This window comes from Garra rufa, chromosome 25 (genome assembly GCF_049309525.1).
Source record: "Garra rufa chromosome 25, GarRuf1.0, whole genome shotgun sequence".
NCBI lineage: Eukaryota > Metazoa > Chordata > Actinopteri > Cypriniformes > Cyprinidae > Garra > Garra rufa.
The window spans coordinates 34,305,124-34,323,297 of record NC_133385.1 but is presented as its reverse complement, the minus strand read 5'-3'; the positions used below and the strand labels follow the sequence as shown (position 1 = coordinate 34,323,297).

General features: G+C 31.5%; 1 protein-coding gene across 1 annotated transcript in view; it reads right to left on the bottom strand.

Annotated features, from left to right (window-relative positions):
• Nucleotides 1–18,174, bottom strand: part of LOC141301219 (Golgi apparatus protein 1-like) — a 201,906-nt gene that overhangs the window by 23,124 nt on the left and 160,608 nt on the right. Inside the window, exons 2-13 of the mRNA XM_073831463.1 lie at nucleotides 15,711–15,740; nucleotides 13,559–13,645; nucleotides 13,259–13,474; nucleotides 10,190–10,393; nucleotides 10,046–10,117; nucleotides 8,144–8,330; nucleotides 7,846–8,057; nucleotides 5,918–6,039; nucleotides 3,741–3,842; nucleotides 2,068–2,221; nucleotides 1,900–1,944; nucleotides 340–477 (exon numbers count right to left, since the gene is read on the bottom strand). Of these exons, the coding sequence (XP_073687564.1) occupies nucleotides 340–477; nucleotides 1,900–1,944; nucleotides 2,068–2,221; nucleotides 3,741–3,842; nucleotides 5,918–6,039; nucleotides 7,846–8,057; nucleotides 8,144–8,330; nucleotides 10,046–10,117; nucleotides 10,190–10,393; nucleotides 13,259–13,474; nucleotides 13,559–13,645; nucleotides 15,711–15,740 (1,569 nt within the window). The remainder of the gene's footprint in view (nucleotides 1–339; nucleotides 478–1,899; nucleotides 1,945–2,067; nucleotides 2,222–3,740; nucleotides 3,843–5,917; nucleotides 6,040–7,845; nucleotides 8,058–8,143; nucleotides 8,331–10,045; nucleotides 10,118–10,189; nucleotides 10,394–13,258; nucleotides 13,475–13,558; nucleotides 13,646–15,710; nucleotides 15,741–18,174) is intronic.

Sequence of the window (18,174 nt, the reverse complement as noted above, 5' to 3'; positions counted from 1 at the left end):
GGAAATGCAAAGCTTCAATTTTCTAGGCTGATAAGATTAGGAACTACACTCCCATTCCGGCGTAATAGTCAAGGAAGTTTGCTGCCGTAATAAGGCTGAAGCAGGAGCAGTAATACCACGCAGCACATGTGCAAATGCTAAACTAGCTGGGAACTCATTTCTGATAATACTCCGCCTGCTTCAGCCTTATTACGGCAGCAAACTTCCTTATATATTATATATATATATTTTTTTTTACAAAACCTTTTTTTTTTTTAAGAAAAAAATATTATTTTTTGCACATAACCCATGGAAAGTGACAGTACTAGTGTTGTAATTAGCATCATCTCATAAACTGACCTGTCCAGCTTCAGTCTTCTCACTGCACCACTTCCCAAGATCTGTCATGCACCGCTGCTGCAGCTCCGGATCCAGTTTCACATCCAGAGCCCTCTGGTGGAGGATCCTCTGAACCTCCGTCTTACAGTCCCGAGATAACTGCAGATCGATTCAGAAGCATTAGCACATATTTATTCACACACAAACACACCTAAAGCGAACAAACAGGCCCGCAACCAATCAATCAGACACAGCTCTGGATCCTTCTGCAAACAGCTCAAATACTGAAGACAGCGATCCGTGTGCATGTGTTTGACGGCCGTCAGGAATTTTGATTCAGCATTACCATAGAAGTTACTAAAGAATGTCTATTTTTAGATTAGACTGTAAAAAAACTCCCAAGACCCACATCATTTGAGTTAGTTTCCTGCCAATCACTCATTTAAAGCCCACAAGAATTAATGTGATTTCAGTCTCTTTCAGGAAGCTGATTTTGATTTGTCCCTGCTAATTTGCTGAGAACATGCATTTGTAGCTTCATCACATTTACTCTGAGAGTGAACGTCACCAGACCCGTCAAAAACAGCTTAATCATATTTCACAACAAAAAGCTGAGATTGAAAAATATGATTTGCTTTTACACCGTTTTGAGACCATTAGGATTTTCTGCACTGTGACAATTTATGCTGATTTTAATAAAGAACAAGAAGAAAAAGACAGTCCAAATAAATACTGATATGAAGCATAAATAAAACCAAAATAAATAATATTTATATAATTTGATTTAAGGGGAGACACTGCAGGCAAAAATGCAATTTTTTCATGCACTTATCAAGTTTGAGATTTTGGGCTTTTTGGTGATTCATAAAGTGTTTTTCCAGACTAGTGGAAATAAAACATACAAAAGACAGCATTAAGTGTTTCTTTTATAGCACTTTATCTATTTGTGTCAATAGTTTTCAAATACAATACATATTTTTAAAGGCTGTTTTCTCAAAATGAGGTTTTTCTCATAAATCTCCACTTCAGTAGCACTTACACACACTAAACTTTACATATTTATTCCTGTCTATATCCTGAAGGTTTTTACAGAGGGATTTGTTCATATAAATTTAGCTTGATTTTATACATTTTATTCCCTCCAAAAATTGCAAAAATATATTTTCTGCCTATTCTAAGTATTTTCTGAATTATGAAGTGACAAAATGATATTCCTCCTGTAAAAACATTTGACTCTAATATGTAAAAAAATAAATAAGAATTTTGAAACTGACTTCACCCAGTGTTTAGATTTATCTACCAGAAATGTATGCAAATTAGCACATATTTCATTAAATAATGCATCATTTGCATATTTAAACCTAACATATTAAAAAACTTGTTATCAATGTAATCAATCAACTGAGTAAGTAAGATGATAACTATTAGTTAATTTTTTTACCCTATTCACCTGCAGTGTCTCGCCTTAATGAAAATAATGTAACAATGCATAAAATCTTAACTTAAATCTTAAAAGTCAAGTCGGTCATGTTTTTGACAGGTTTGTGAGATTTTCCCCTCAAGAAACCGGAGGATACTTACATTGAAAACCACTTCCGAACTTACTTCTGAACTTTCTGATGAATCCTATGGTTACATTTGGGAAGCCTCATATAAGCTACTGTTTCTCAGTTTCTTATTATTTGATAACTCGCAATACAAAAGTGAATGTAGGGTAACATCGGGGTGTTTAGTGAGTGTGGGTCGTACCCGTCGTCCCTGCATCTCTGTGCGGTAAGCGTGTCGGTACAGACAGGAGAAAACGGCTCCGGGTGGCATGAACTCGCTGGTCTCGTTCCAGCCGTGAGTGTGACAGATGCGGGCGGCGTCGTTCTGGCACTTTTTGTACAGGATGGGGTCCAGTCTGTAATCAGAAACACAGAGAAAGCTGTATGGACTGGAATTTTCAAAGATGTTTGTTGACAGAATTAGAGGAACATTTAAGATCATTATCTGACATAAAATGAACCTTGACAGTAGATTTGACCTGCTCCACAAAAAAAAAAAAAAAACCTAGCAGAAAAAAAAGCAACTAACTACTAAATTAAACAAATAACTATTAAATTGAACAAAGATTAAAAAAAAAGAAAACCGAAAAACAAAAATAAATTAAACAAATGCAAAAACAAAACTGGACAAAAACTACACAAAAAAATAAATAATAAAACAACAAATAAAACTGAAAAACAAAATTAAGAATCAAATTACACAAAATACAAATCAAAAATGAAAAAAAAAAACCACTAAAATAATCAAATAAAACAAAAGGAAACCAAACTAAAAAAAAAACACAATCATAAAAAAATAAAACAAACAAAACTGAAAAATCTAAAAACAAATAAAAAACAACTATTAAATTAAACAAAAAGGGGAAAAAGAAACCTGAAAAACAAAACAAATACAAAAAAACAAAACAAACAAATCACATTAAACAAAAACAAAAAAAGCTGAAAAACAAAACAAATAAGAATCAAATTAAACAAACAAATCAAAACTGAAAACTTAAAACAAATGAAACAAAAAACTAAAATAACAAATGAAACAAATTAAAACAAAAAAATTAAACGATAGAAACTAACAAAAATAAAACAGTCTAATTAAAGAAAACAACAAAACAAATTAATAAAAACAAAAATGAACAAACAAACTCACAAAAAATAAATATAAAAAATAAAAACAAATAACAAATGAAACAAAATAAAGCAAAAAACTAAAATAGCAAATTAAACTAAACAAATAATCAAACAGAAAACAAAATAAAACAAACATAAAACAAATAAATCAAATAAAACAAACAAATAAAACTGAACAATCATAAAAAATAAACAAAACAAAAACAAATAAAAATCAAAAATGATTTTAAACAAAAACATACCACTGAAACACTTAAATACAACAAATCTAAAAAAACAAATAAAACAAAAAACAAAAAAAGCAAAACTAAAAAAAAAAATAATCCAATTAAATAAAAAAATAAACAAAAGCAAAATGGAAAACAAAAACCATAAACAAAAACAAACAAAACAAACAAATGCTCAATTTAAACAAAACACTCAAAATAAATGAAAAACTAAAACAAATAATCGCAACAAAACACATTAGAAACGATATCAAAAATTAGCATCGCAATTTTTTGCCTTTTTCTAATTTGTGCTTAATCCTGTCACCACATGATTCCCCCATCACAAAAACATTCCCTAACACTGTGACACACAAGTAGCAGCATAACTGCATTCTTTCTGAGGCATGGGGAGGGGAGGGAGATGACAAAAAAGGAATTACTTGAAGTGTATAATTTAAAAGTTATATAACGGGATCGTCAAAATTAGAAGTGTGGAATGAAACCTAATGGCACCAAAACTCTTGTAAAGTTTGTGACTCACTTCCAGTCTCTGGAGATGAAGTACTGCAGCTCCAGCAATCTGTGTTCACAGTCTTCAACCATCTTATCAGTGTATAGATGCTCCATCAGACAAGACAGGATCCTACACACAAACACACCAAAAACAGATTACACACTTCACCTTTAATGCATCTAATCAAACTTTAATATGTACAAAACTCACAGAAACTGTGTCAAATGTAAATATAGCTGCAAGCCACAGAAATGTGATGATTTTTTTCGTTTATGACTGTTATAGCACCACCTATGGTGGGATTTCAATAAAACATTTGCATCTATTACAACTCAGAAGTTTTCATTTTGGAGATATGGTCTTTTGCATGCACTTGACCAAGCACCCTTTCTAAATGAATGTTATAGTTTTAACGAAAGTGTAAAGTTATGTTATAGCACCAACAAGTGGTCAAACTCTACTTTTTTTTTTTTTTACTGTGACCTCAGATTGAATTCTTATATACATGTTCCCGAGTTTTGGTGAAAATATCTCTTTCCATTCAATAAAAGCAGCTCCAACCCTCACAAAAGTTTTGGCATCCCGTCTCGACTGAGTCAAAAGTTCAAGTTGTTTTTATAACTATTTATATTCGTTCTCCAGAGAATCTTTCTTCATCTTTTTGGTCGGGATTGAGTTAAAATCCTAGGACCAGTTCGGAAAAGTAGGTTTTTAACAATTGAGAATATTTAATGGATGATTTGAATAACAGCAGTTGTTCTTGAGGCAGAGCTGCTCAGTAGGGATCTATCAAATTATATGAATATTGTGTGGATGTGTGTAACACCACGTGATTACAGAGGCAAAAAAAACTCATAAGCTAGTGGCAGGTTTCCATGAGTAGAACATACCCACTGAGTTTCGTACTGATCAGCCTCCGTGAAAGACACTACATACCAGTCAACCGGACTAACCAGTGCATAGTCATAGCCATTTTTATGTTTTCCTATTATAGCACCTCCAAGTGGCCAAACTAAGTGTTTGTTTTTTTCCAGTGACCTCAGATTGAGCTCTTTGATACGTGTTCCAGTTTGCAGAAGAACTCTCTTTCCATTCAAGAGTTATTGGGAATTTTAGTAACCCTTATGAACATTTTGGCGTCCTGTCACAACGGTGAGTCAAACTCGTTTTGATAATTAGTATTTACTCTCTGCACTGGTTTGGTTCCGATCAGGTGAAAAACCTAGGACTAGTTTGCAAAAATAGGTTTCTAGCATTGAGGCAGAGTTCTATCAAATGATATTAATATTGTGTAGATGCGCCACATCGGCCAATAGCAGCCATGTTTTTTGAGATACGTCAATGTCCTCATATACACTTGTGGCACTTTGGACAAAGACATGACATGCCAATTTTCAAGTCAATCGGACTAACAGCTGTGTAGTTATAGCCATTTTTTATGCCCCCCTTCCCCCGTTATATTGCTACTAAGTGGACAAACTTCCCCTTTTTTGTGTCCTCAAACTGAGCTCTTACACAAGTGTTCCCAGTTTGGTAAAAATATCTTTGCCTTCGAAAGTTATAGGCATTTTAGCAAAAGCCACTCCGACCCTTTTAAACTATTTGACATCCTGTCACAACAGTGAGTCGAAAGTTAAACATTTAATGATCATCATTGATATTATCCCTCCAGAGAATTTTTCTGCACTGGTTTGGTTTTGATAGTGTGAAAAACCTAGGACTAAAAAAAAAAAAAAAAAAAAAGCAAAATACTCCCAAATTTTGCGATCGAATCCAAGGCATGCGTTTTGTCAATAAAAGAGGTTTCTGACTTATGAGCGATTTAATACTTTTTAAAAATCACTGTAGCGCCACCATTAGGCCGATTGGGGCGAGACTTGGTGATGTTGCAGATGGTGTGATTACTATCCTCCCTCCAAGTTTCAAGTCTCTACGCTTTAAAGTTTGGTCAGCACCAAACACTTTTACCTGGATAATGTTGATCTTTGGCCATTCTAACCATTACAACAGGGTTTCAGCACTATGCACTTGAACCTTTAAAATCGATCAAACATAATGGAAGGTTTATGGCAGAACGGGTTTGGTCAGTGTCATTATTGCAGTGTCATATAGAGCCTTAAGCAACGCAACAGGCTTTGCTACAACATGCACATGCAAAACATTCCTAATATTAATGAAGCAACTGTTTGTTTCATTTCACTCACATGGGGTCTCCGTTTCGGATGTGTTTGCATGCGGTCTGGATGACGGACTCACAGGCCTCATTCAGAGCGCGATCAATGCGGTAGTCTGCCCCGGGGTCTGTTTCCTGTATCAGTGTCTGGAGCTGATGGGACACAGACAGTTATGAAAGCCATAATCAGACTCATTCATCACAGCCGCTGCATTATTTAGCCTGAATGAATATCTCACAACTTTATTCACCATTTAAATCAATTCGACCTCAGTTCATTAATCACAGGAAGTGCAAAAACAGAGTGAATGCACACAGTTATAATATTTTTAAACCTCTTGGTGATATTCATTATCTTGATGTTCATGCATTTCTTTTTTTTTTTTTTTTAAATAATCAACACTTTGACTAAACAGCTAGAGAAAAGCATGTTCAGAATATTAAATGCTCCATCAAACAATCCATCCATCCATCCATCTAGACAAAACAAAATAAAATAAAAACTAAAAGCAAACAAAGAAAACTAACAAAAAATTAAGACATCACAAAACAAACAAAAAAAATAAAACAAGTAAATAAACAGAATAAAAAAAATAAAAAACAGATAGTGATACCTAGAAAAAAAATTTAAACGTAAAGGTAAACTAATAAAACGCAAGCAACAACACAAAACTAAAAATGTGTTAAATTACTAATAAAAACTATTAAAAACAAAAAACATCACAAAATAATACATAATATTAATAATGACAGAAATGGAAAAACAAACTATTCGAAAAAAACAATTAAAAACAAAAAAAACTAAAATCAAAAGAAACAAATAAACAACTATATACTAATTATTTTATTAATACTAATAAAAAGAAAACAAAAAAACTAAAAACAAAATATATAATAATAATAATAATAATAATAATAATAAAAGGACAAACAAAACAATAGATACAAAAACAAATCAAAAATAAAGAAACAAAATGCAAACAAACTTAAACTAAAAACAAAAAACACAAAAGCAAAGAATAAATAATAAAAATGGAAAACAAAATAGATACAACGATATACAAAAACAAAACAATAGATACAGTGATGTATATCTGTTGATACAAAAACTAAAATTGTTAATTGTAAAAACTGTTAAAAAATACTAATGAAAATAACAAAAAACAAAAAGAATAAATAATTCATATTAACAATAATAATAATAAAAATGGAAAAACAAAAAAGTAATAAAAAAAACAATAGATACAGTGATATCTTTCTATATACGTATACAAAAACTACAAGTACACTAAAACACAAACACAACAAAAAAATTTAAAATACTAATAAAAACAACTAAAAACAAAAACAAAGAATAAATAAATATATCATATTAATAATAATAAAAATTGAAAAACAAAAAAACTAAAACAAAAACAATAGATACAGCAATATCTATATGTACAAAAACTAAAATCAAAAGTACACTAAAACAAAAACAAAAAATATTTCAAATACTAATAAAAACTAAAAACAAAAGAAAAGAATAGATAAATCATAAATAATAAAAATGAAAAAACTAAAACAAAAGATACATCGATATCTATCTATATATACAAAAACTAAAATCAAAAGTACACTAAAACAAAAACTCAAATAACAAAAAAAAATATATTAAAAATACTAATAAAAACAACTAAAAAAAAAAAACATTTTTCCATCTATAACAAGAAAATAAAATAATAATTTAACTCATTAATATAGCTTTTGACAGAATGGGAAAACATTTTGTTAGTTTCAGCCAATGGCACAGTTATCCCAAAAAACATCCCTTACCAAAAAAAAAAACAAAAACAAGGCATTAATTGGCCTGGACAACTTATCAACCCATTTTGCTAATACTAAATGTATCTAAGATATCCAAGATATCGACCAGCTCAACCAGCAAGTGAGTGTATCAAAGTGCATTTACAAACTCACAGCTTTCTGGCAGTGGCCTTCCAAGATGCCCTTGTCCCGGGACACCCTCATGAGGCAGTGCAGGGTTCGACCCTTGTGGTGCAGGCCGGAGCAGTGCGTATCAATCTCCCCTCTGCAATGCAGCACAATCTCAGGACTGAGGGAGAAATCTTCCATCAGCATCCGCCTGTAGTCCAGCATCTCTCCCTGACACTCGCCGCTCACGGTTTGACCTGCGAGAGAACGAACCCAAACATAAGGAAACCAAAACTGTGTGGGGCAGCACCTGTGTCTGTCCACATCACATCAGGAGCCTCACCTCGGTGCACAGCTGCCTCCAGACACAGCAGCAGGTACGAGAGCTTGGCCTCTCTGGCGCGGGGCATGGCCGTGTCCATGTTGCAGCGGTATTTACGCAGGTCTGGTTTGCAGGCTTTGGCCAGTGAGTAGCTGACCTTGTAGTCCTGAGCGATCAGCTTCTGGCGAGTGGACAGAGCGTCCTTGCACTGCAGAAAGCAAAGACACATAACTTTAACTGGAACAATGTATAATAATAATAGAATGTGTTTAAGCTATTTTTATTTTTAGAAGCGGTCACAAAATCAGAGTGATTATTGTGGCAATTATTTATAGAACTTTTGAAAAATAATACAAATGCAATAACGCTATCCGTCAAATTCACCTTTCATCGTATTTTTATTTTCTCTTTTTTGTGCAATGAATGAATAATTGGCCAATAATCTATGAGAATTAGAATTATTATTGTCATTGCTAATAAATTTATAAGAATAAAAAAAAAAAAAAGTCATTTATAATCTATTGTTTGCTTAGGTCACTTTTTATTACCAATAAATTATTTATTTATTTATTTATATAAATCAGATTAATCGATTAATCGTCAGACTAATCATCCAATTACTCGATTACCAAAATAATAATTAGTGCCAGCCCTAATATAATGTAATATAATAAACAAATACAAAAGATACAGCGATCTCTATCTATCTATTCAAAAAAATTCAATCAAAAGTAAATTAAAACAAAATGCAAAAAACCCCAAAATAAACAAACAAGACACATCACAAAAAGTGAAGAGTAATTAAATAATATTAATAATAATAAAAATGAAAAAAAAAAACTAATAAATTAAAAAAACAATAGATACAAGGATATATGTGACCCTGGACCACAAAACCAGTCATAAGGTTTAATTTGACAAAACTGAGATTTATACATCATATGAAAGCTCAATAAATAAGCTTTCTATTGATGTATGGTTTGTTATGATAGGACAATATTTGACCGAGATACATCTATTTGAAATCAGAAATCTGAGGATGCAAAAAAATCAAAAAGACTGAGAAAATCACCTTTAAAGTTGTCCAAATTAGGTTCTTAACAATGCATATTACAAATCAAAAATTACATTTTGATATGTTTACAGTAGGAATTTTACAAAAAATCTTCATGGAACATGAACTTTACTTAATTTCTTAATGATTTTTGGCATAAAAGAAAAATCAATAATTTTGACCCATGCAATGTATTTTTGGCTATTGCTACAAATATACCCCAGCGACTTAAGACTGGTTTTGTGGTCCAGGGTCACATATAATAATTGACCGATTACCCGGTTAAGCATGAAAATTTGACCGATTAATCGTCAGAATAATCAATCAATTACTCGATTATCAAAATGATTGTCAGCCCTAAAATAATATTACATAATAAAAAACAATTGATACAGTGATATCCATCTATTCAAAAACTAAAATCATAAGTGAACTAAAACAAAACATACAAAAAAAACACCTTAGAAAATACTAATAAATTAAATAAAAACAAAAAACATCACAAAAGCAAAGAATTCAATAATATTACTAATAAAAATAAAACAAAACAAAAAAGCAACTAATATGTATTAACTAATTTTTGCTCACTTTTGTTTAAATTTAGGTTTCTCATTTAAAATGTATCCAATTTAATTTCCTTTAAAATTAAAAACCGCTTTTTACTTGTTTTTTGTTTTCTCTTGGTCAAAGGTAAAACACCTAAATGTTTGCATCAAAGGCATTGGTACAGAAGGAAGAGGAAGACTGGGTTGTGGTTATGTGGTTGTGTTACAATCTGTTTCAAGTGTGATCTAGTCTGCCCAACTTCTGTACACCATCACTTTAAATAGCCCTCAGCAATTGCTTCTGCAAACGAAAACCAAACGTACTTTGTCCGTCATGGTTTCCTCAAACTTGTGGTTGAACAGACATTTGTAGACCTTTCCTTCCCCAGCTGGAGTCTGAAACAAACAGAGCAAACCATTAGCATTTAGAAACACACACCATGAGTGTTTTACAGAATTACGGCTTACGTTTTCACAGAAGCGTTCGCGGTCTTCTCGACAGGCGAAGTAGAGATGGCGGTCGAGGTGGAAGTCGTCAGACGAGAGTTCAGCCACACGCATGATGGCTTTCTTACATTCCTCTTTGATGACGTACTGACCCGGCTGCTCCTCAGCTTCAGTCACCAGGCCTTTCTCCAAACACGCGATCACCTCGCCCTGAGAATGGAGGTCCTGCAGAAAACAGACCACAGGCTCATCCAAAATATTCTCAAGTGGCATCCTGACAGTTAGTTATCCAATATCGATTAAAAAAACATTACTATAAAGCAGTATTTGTATTTGTCGCTTCAGTGTTCAGCTAGTCATTTGACACTAATGTAGCACAAACTTGCAGAGCTGCTAAACACTGGTGCTGTTATCAGAGAGCATTAAAAAAAATTAACAGTGGTTATTTAAAAAAAAAGTGTCTAAGGCTGCCACTAACCACAATTTTTATATCGATTAATCCATCTACTAATTTATTGATTAATCTCCCACAAAAACGACAATTTTACTTAATTTTTTTATATAATATCTACACTAACAACTATTTTTATATCGATTAATCGACCAATTTATCGATTAATCTAAACGACTAATTTCCCACAAAAATAACAATTTAACTTAAGAACTTTTTTTATTATTATAAAAATATGCTAAAAATACTGGTGCTGTTATCAGAGAGCATAAATTAACAGTGGTTATTAAAAAAATAAAAAACATCTAGGGCTGCCACTAACGACTATTTTTATATCGATTTACCGATTAATCTAAACGACTAACTTCCCGCAAAAACAACACTTTTATTTTAACAGTTTTTTTTAATAAAATCATTTAATTGTAGATGCTTTTGATTATTAAAATATAATGAAACCTAAGTAATGAACATACATAACTAGATATCCATCATCGATAAAATAAACATTTCTAAAAAGCAAGTATTTGTCGCTTTAAGTTTTCAGCTACAGTCCTATATTTGACACTAATGTAGCACAAACTTGCAGAGCTGCTAAAAACACTGGTGCTGTAATCAGAAAGCATCAAAAAAATTGGACAGTGGTTATAAAAAAAAACCTTTTTTTATATTTATTAATCAAAACGACTAATTTCCCACAAAAACAACAACTGAACAGTGGTTATTTAAAAAAAAAAAAAAAAATAGGACTGCCACTAACAACTAATTGATCGATTAATCGATTAATCTAAACGACTAATTTCCCACAAAAACAAGATTAGAGATGCTTTTGATTAATAAAATGTAATGAAACCTAAGGAATGAACATACATAACCTCATATCCAATATTGATAAAATAAACATTTCTAAAAAGCAAGTATTTGTCGCTTTAGTGTTCAGCTACAGTCCAATATTTGACACTAATGTAGCACAAACTTGCAGAGCTGCTAAAAACACTGGTGCTGGTATCAGAGAGCATAAAAAAAATGAACAGTGGTTATTAAAAAAAAACTAAAAACATCTAGGGCTGCGACTAAAGACCATTTTATATCGATTAATCTATTGACTAATTTATCGATTAATCTAAATGACTAATTTCCCACAAAAACAACAATTTTACTTAAGAACATGTTTTTTTTTGTTTTTTTTTATAAAATCAATTAATAAGAGAAGCTTTCGATTATTATAATGTAATGAAACCTAAGGAATGAGCATCCAATATCGATAAAATAAACATTTCTAAAAAGCAAGTATTTTTCCGCTTTAGTGTTCAGCTACAGTCCTATATTTGACACTAATGTAGCACAAACTTGCAGAGCTGCTAAAAACACTGGTGCTGTAATCAGAGAGCATCAAAAAAATGAACAGTGGTTATTAAAAAAAAACTAAAAACATCTAGGGCTGCGACTAAAGACCATTTTATATCGATTAATCTATTGACTAATTTATCGATTAATCTAAATGACTAATTTCCCACAAAAACAACAATTTTACTTAAGAACATGTTTTTTTTTGTTTTTTTTTATAAAATCAATTAATAAGAGAAGCTTTCGATTATTATAATGTAATGAAACCTAAGGAATGAGCATCCAATATCGATAAAATAAACATTTCTAAAAAGCAAGTATTTTTCCGCTTTAGTGTTCAGCTACAGTCCTATATTTGACACTAATGTAGCACAAACTTGCAGAGCTGCTAAAAACACTGGTGCTGTAATCAGAGAGCATCAAAAAAATGAACAGTGGTTATTAAAAAAAAACTAAAAACATCTAGGGCTGCGACTAAAGACCATTTTATATCGATTAATCTATTGACTAATTTATCGATTAATCGATTCATCTACACAACTAATTTCCCACAAAATCATCAATTTTACTTAATTATATTCTTTTTTTGAATAAAATCAATTAATTGGAGACGCTTTTGATTAATAAAATATAATGAAACCTAAAGAATGAGCACACAACTACATATCGATAAAATAAACATTTCTAAAAAGCAAGTATTTTTCCGCTTTAGTGTTCAGCTACAGTCCTATATTTGACACTAATGTAGCACAAACTTGCAGAGCTGCTAAAAACACTGGTGCTGTAATCAGAGAGCATCAAAAAAATGAACAGTGGTTATTAAAAAAAAACTAAAAACATCTAGGGCTGCGACTAAAGACCATTTTATATCGATTAATCTATTGACTAATTTATCGATTAATCGATTCATCTACACAACTAATTTCCCACAAAATCATCAATTTTACTTAATTATATTCTTTTTTTGAATAAAATCAATTAATTGGAGACGCTTTTGATTAATAAAATATAATGAAACCTAAAGAATGAGCACACAACTACATATCGATAAAATAAACATTTCTAAAAAGCAAGTATTTTTCCGCTTTAGTGTTCAGCTACAGTCCTATATTTGACACTAATGTAGCACAAACTTGCAGAGCTGCTAAAAACACTGGTGCTGTTATCAGAGAGCATCAAAAAAATTAACAGTGGTTATTAAAAAAAAAAAAAAAAGAAAGAAAGTGTTACATTCTCATTTAGAGACTGTGGTCAATACTGCTGATTTCAGCTCCCCACAATGCGGCTTGGCTTACCTTCTCTCCAGTGTTGACGCTTCCACAGTGCAGTTTGTTGATGTCCTCTTTGCACTTGTCCATGAAGCCGCAGATAAGCCGGTAATCGCTGAAGACGATACTGGTCATCTTGGTGATGTACTGGTTACACTGGTACTCTGAGATGTTGGTGCGGTGATCTACTAAACACGACACCAGGTAACCCTTCCCACGTTCCTCAGCGGCACACTCCTTAATCTGAGGGGGAAATGATATGAGATGTGTTATAGTGACTTTGCGGTAAAGTTTGAGATAAAAGCTTGTTTTCCTTTGTGTACTTACCCCACTGATGGTGGTCTTGCACACCTCAACAGCGACAGACTCAAACTTGGGATCAGTTGTCAGATTGAATTTGTAGTTCCATAGCAGCTAAGAATAAAACAGGAAACGTTTTACTTGCTTCAGTTGGACTCAACAACTTAATCTAACAGCCAATAATATCGCTGAAATAGAGGTTTATATTTTTATTATTTTAAATTATATTAATTAAAAATTAAAATGATCAACTTAGTAATTAGACTAAGTGAAAACTAAAATAAAATATGAAATACTTTATATTTGAAAGACAGAACATGTGTATATTTGCATTACAAAAATCCCCAAAAAATAAAATAATTTAAAATTAAAAAACAAAATGAAATCCACAATAAAAAAAGTACATACTTTACATTATTTGAAATTCATAACTTTGTATATTTGCTACAAAAAATACAATAAAAAAACTAAAAGAAATGCAAAATAAAATAAAAGATGAAATATTTTATATTAAAGTCAGAATGTGTATATTTGCATAAAAACTAAAACAAAAAGAAATCCAAAATAAAATAAGATTAAATACTTCATTATTTGAAAGTCAGAATGTGTGTATTTGCATAAAAATAAAAAGTCAGAACGTGTGTACATTTGTTAAAAAAAAATCCAAACAAACAAAAATATATAAAAACCAAAATGAAATCCAAAGTAAAATATAAAAGATTAGTTTACATTATTTGAAAGTCAGAACATGTGTATATTTGCATAAAAAAACTAAAAGAAATCCAAAATAAAATAAAAGATTAAATTTTATATTTGAAAGTCAGAATATGTATATTTGCATAAAAAACTAAATCAAATAAACAAAAAGAAATCCAAAATAAAATAAGATTAAATACTTCATTGTTTGAAAGTCAGAACATGTCTATATTTGCATAAAAAAAACAAAATAAAAAAAGAAATAAAGTCAAAACGTGTGTACATGTGTTAAAAAATAAATAAAATAAACAAATAAATAAAAAAGATGAAACACTACATTATTTGAAAGTCAGAACATGTATATTTGAATTTATAGAATCTACACAAAAAAATTAAAAAATGAAAAAATTCAAAAATATTAAATACTTTATTTTATTTCAAAGTCAGAATGTGTATATTTGCATTCAAATAATTACAATTAAATAAAAAATAACAAAATAAAAAAAACCAAAACACACAAAAAACGAAATAAATGATTAAATACTTTACATTATTTGAAAGTCAGAATGTGTATATTTGCATTTAAAAAAAAACTAAATAAAGTAAAATATATATTTTTGTTTATATTTGCATAAAAATAAAATTAAAAAATAAAACAAAAATAAACAAAAAGTCAGAATGTGTACATGTGTTAAAATCCAAACAAAAAATAAAATAAAATAAATAACCAAAATGAAATCCAAAGTAAAATATAAAAGATGAAATACTTTACATTATTTGAAAGTCATGAAGAACATGCATATTTAAATTAAAAGAATCCAAATAATAACAAACAAAAATAAATTCAAAATAAAATATTAAATACTTTGTATTATTTTAAAATCAATATGTATATTTGCATTAAAACGATAAAATAAACAAAAATAAAAGATAAATACTTCAAATTATTTCAGTCATAATTTGTATATTTGCAATAAAACATAAAATAACTATAAATGATAAACCCAAAAAGAAAATCAAAACAAAATAAATGATTAACTACTTCACATTTTTTAATGCAAATATACAAATTATGCCTTTCAAATAATGTAATTAAAAAATGAAAAACAGCAAAAAAGAAATCCAAAATAAGATCAAATACTTTCTTACTTGAAAGTCACAATGTGTATTTTGCATTAAAAAAAACAATCAGAAAATAAATACCTATACAATAAAATAAAAAAGAAATCCAAAATAAGATAAAAGATTAAATACTTTACATTATTTGAAAGTCAGAATTTGTATATTTACATAAAAAATACAAGAGAATATACAAAATAAAAGAAAAAATTAAAATAAAACAAAACCCAAAGCATTCATATACATGACCCAAGTAGTTAAAATGACTTTTAGTTTGAAATATCAACAAATCTGGGTTTGACCATTAACTGTGATTCAGATCGACATCCAGGAACCAAAAATAACCGAAAAGATAAACACTTACATGATTGCAGTCTGCAGCGATCTCTGTCTCCTGAAGAGAGATTAAGAGAGCGTCAATTAGAAGTGTTCACACAGTAATGGGCAGGAGCTGAACCACATTATTTAGAGACAGGCTAGCCCTGTATAATCAGACTGGTTTCGGGTTCACCCCGATTTTGAAGAGGCGGTTAATATATGTCCCTGTGTTCACAAACAGCTAAACACAATAGAACCAAATGCAGAGCCTCAACGCGCATTTCTAAAGTGTTCAACTTGATACAACACTCACTGTGTAACACTCAAAACACTGACACTTCAGCAACTGAAAACATGAATCTGAATACGAGTAACACTGCTGCTTTAGAAGAAGAGGAAACACCAAAGAGCCGAGAAAAAAAAAAAACTATATGCTGAACAGTACTGAAAGCAGATAAAGTTTGTCAAGAAAAGTTTAAAAGTATAAAAAGGTTTTAAAAGTTTAAAAGCAAGTAAAGTAGCTAGCATGCTGTTAGCATGACTAGCAAGTAGCTAGCGTGTTGTTAGCATGACTAGCAAGTTGGTAACGTGTTGTTAGCATGACTAGCAAGTAGCTAACGTGTTGTTAGCATGACTAGCAAGTAGCTAACGTGTTAGCATTATTAGCAAGTTGGTAACGTGTTGTTAGCATGACTAGCAAGTAGCTAACGTGTTGTTAGCATGACTAGCAAGTAGCTAGCGTGTTGTTAGCATGACTAGCAAGTAGCTAACGTGTTGTTAGCATGACTAGCAAGTAGCTAGCGTGTTGTTAGCATGACTAGCAAGTAGCTAGCGTGTTGTTAGCATGACTAGCAAGTAGCTAGCGTGTTGTTAGCATGACTAGCAAGTAGCTAGCGTGTTGTTAGCATGACTAGCAAGTAGCTAGCGTGTTGTTAGCATGACTAGCAAGTAGCTAGCGTGTTGTTAGCATGACTAGCAAGTAGCTGACGTGTTGTTAACATGACTAGCAAGTAGCTAGCATGTTGTTAGCATGACTAGCAAGTAGCTAGCATGTTGTTAGCATGACTAGCAAGTAGCTAACATGTTGTTAACATAACTAGCAAGTAGCTAGCATGACTAACAAATAGCTAACATGTTGTTAGCATGACTAGCAAGTATCTAGCATGTTGTTAGCATGACTAGCAAGTTGGTAACATGTTGTTACCATGACAAGTAGCTAGCCTGTTGTTAGCATGACTAACATGTTCCTAACATGATTAGCAAGTTGCTAGCATGTTGCTAACACAATTAACAAGCTACTAGCATGATTCTAACAATTAACAAGTTCCAACATGTTTCTAGCATGATTAGCAAATTACTAGCATGATTAACAAGTTGTTAGCATGTTGTTAACATTCTTCAAACATGATTAACATGGTTAACATGTTTCTAGCATAATTCCCAAATTGCTAGCATGTTTTTAACTTGAGTAGCATGTCACTAACATGTTGTTAGCATTATTAACATGTTAACATGAGTAGCATGTTACTAGCATGTTGCTAACATGAGTAGCATGTTACTAACATGTTGCTAGCATGACTAGCATGTTACTAGCATGTTGTTAGCATGAGTAGCATGTTATTAGCATGTTGTTAGCATGAGTAGCATGTTACTAGCATGTTGTTAGCATGAGGAGCATGTGGTTAGCATGATGAGCAGTTAGTTTGAATGAGTTTAAATGGATTATAAATCTAGTTGATAGAAGGTGAGTTTGATTGAGTCTCAAGGGATTCTGGGAGTTTGTCAGTTGGAGTTTGAATAGTGTTGATCATTTGAACATTCCCTCAATGTAAGTCTATGGGATTTTTCCCAGTTTAATCGTCATTTTTTAAGAAAACTGTAAGTCGGATCAGTTAGAAAACATACAGCAACTAGAGTCAGATCAGTCTGAAGATCTGGCCTGAGTTTGGGGTTTGTAATGAAAAGAACAAACTAGACCACAGTAGTTGAAGTTGTTCAACAACTAGACAAAGACTGTGACTCATTCCTAGTAAAGCAACGTGTTAAAAAGCGACCGCTGCTAATGTTTGTAGGTGTGTTATATTGACTTTAAGGCTTTTTTGTATTTGCATGAATGTGAGACCTCAAGGAGAGGCGAGGTGAAAATTAAGACTAGATGCTGATAGAAATCAGCTCAGACTCTCTTCCTGTTGCACATCCTGTGTGGACTGAGACATTTAACAAGGTTTTCAGACGAGATCTCCATCTGATCATTCACAATACGCTGCCGGATCGTATGTGCAAGTCTCAAATGACAAACCACACGGTTTCAGACTAACATACCAAAGCTGATTTGCATCTGAAACAAACATACAGCTTTCACTGTGGTAGTATTAACTCTATGCTAACTATCTTCCCAGAGCGATTCATTCTTCAAACAGAAGGAACCAGAAGGTTAAGCTGCTCAGTAATGTTCGGCATGACAAGACAAACAAGTATTTTGCAATCATCTTGTGACAGATGATTCAGCA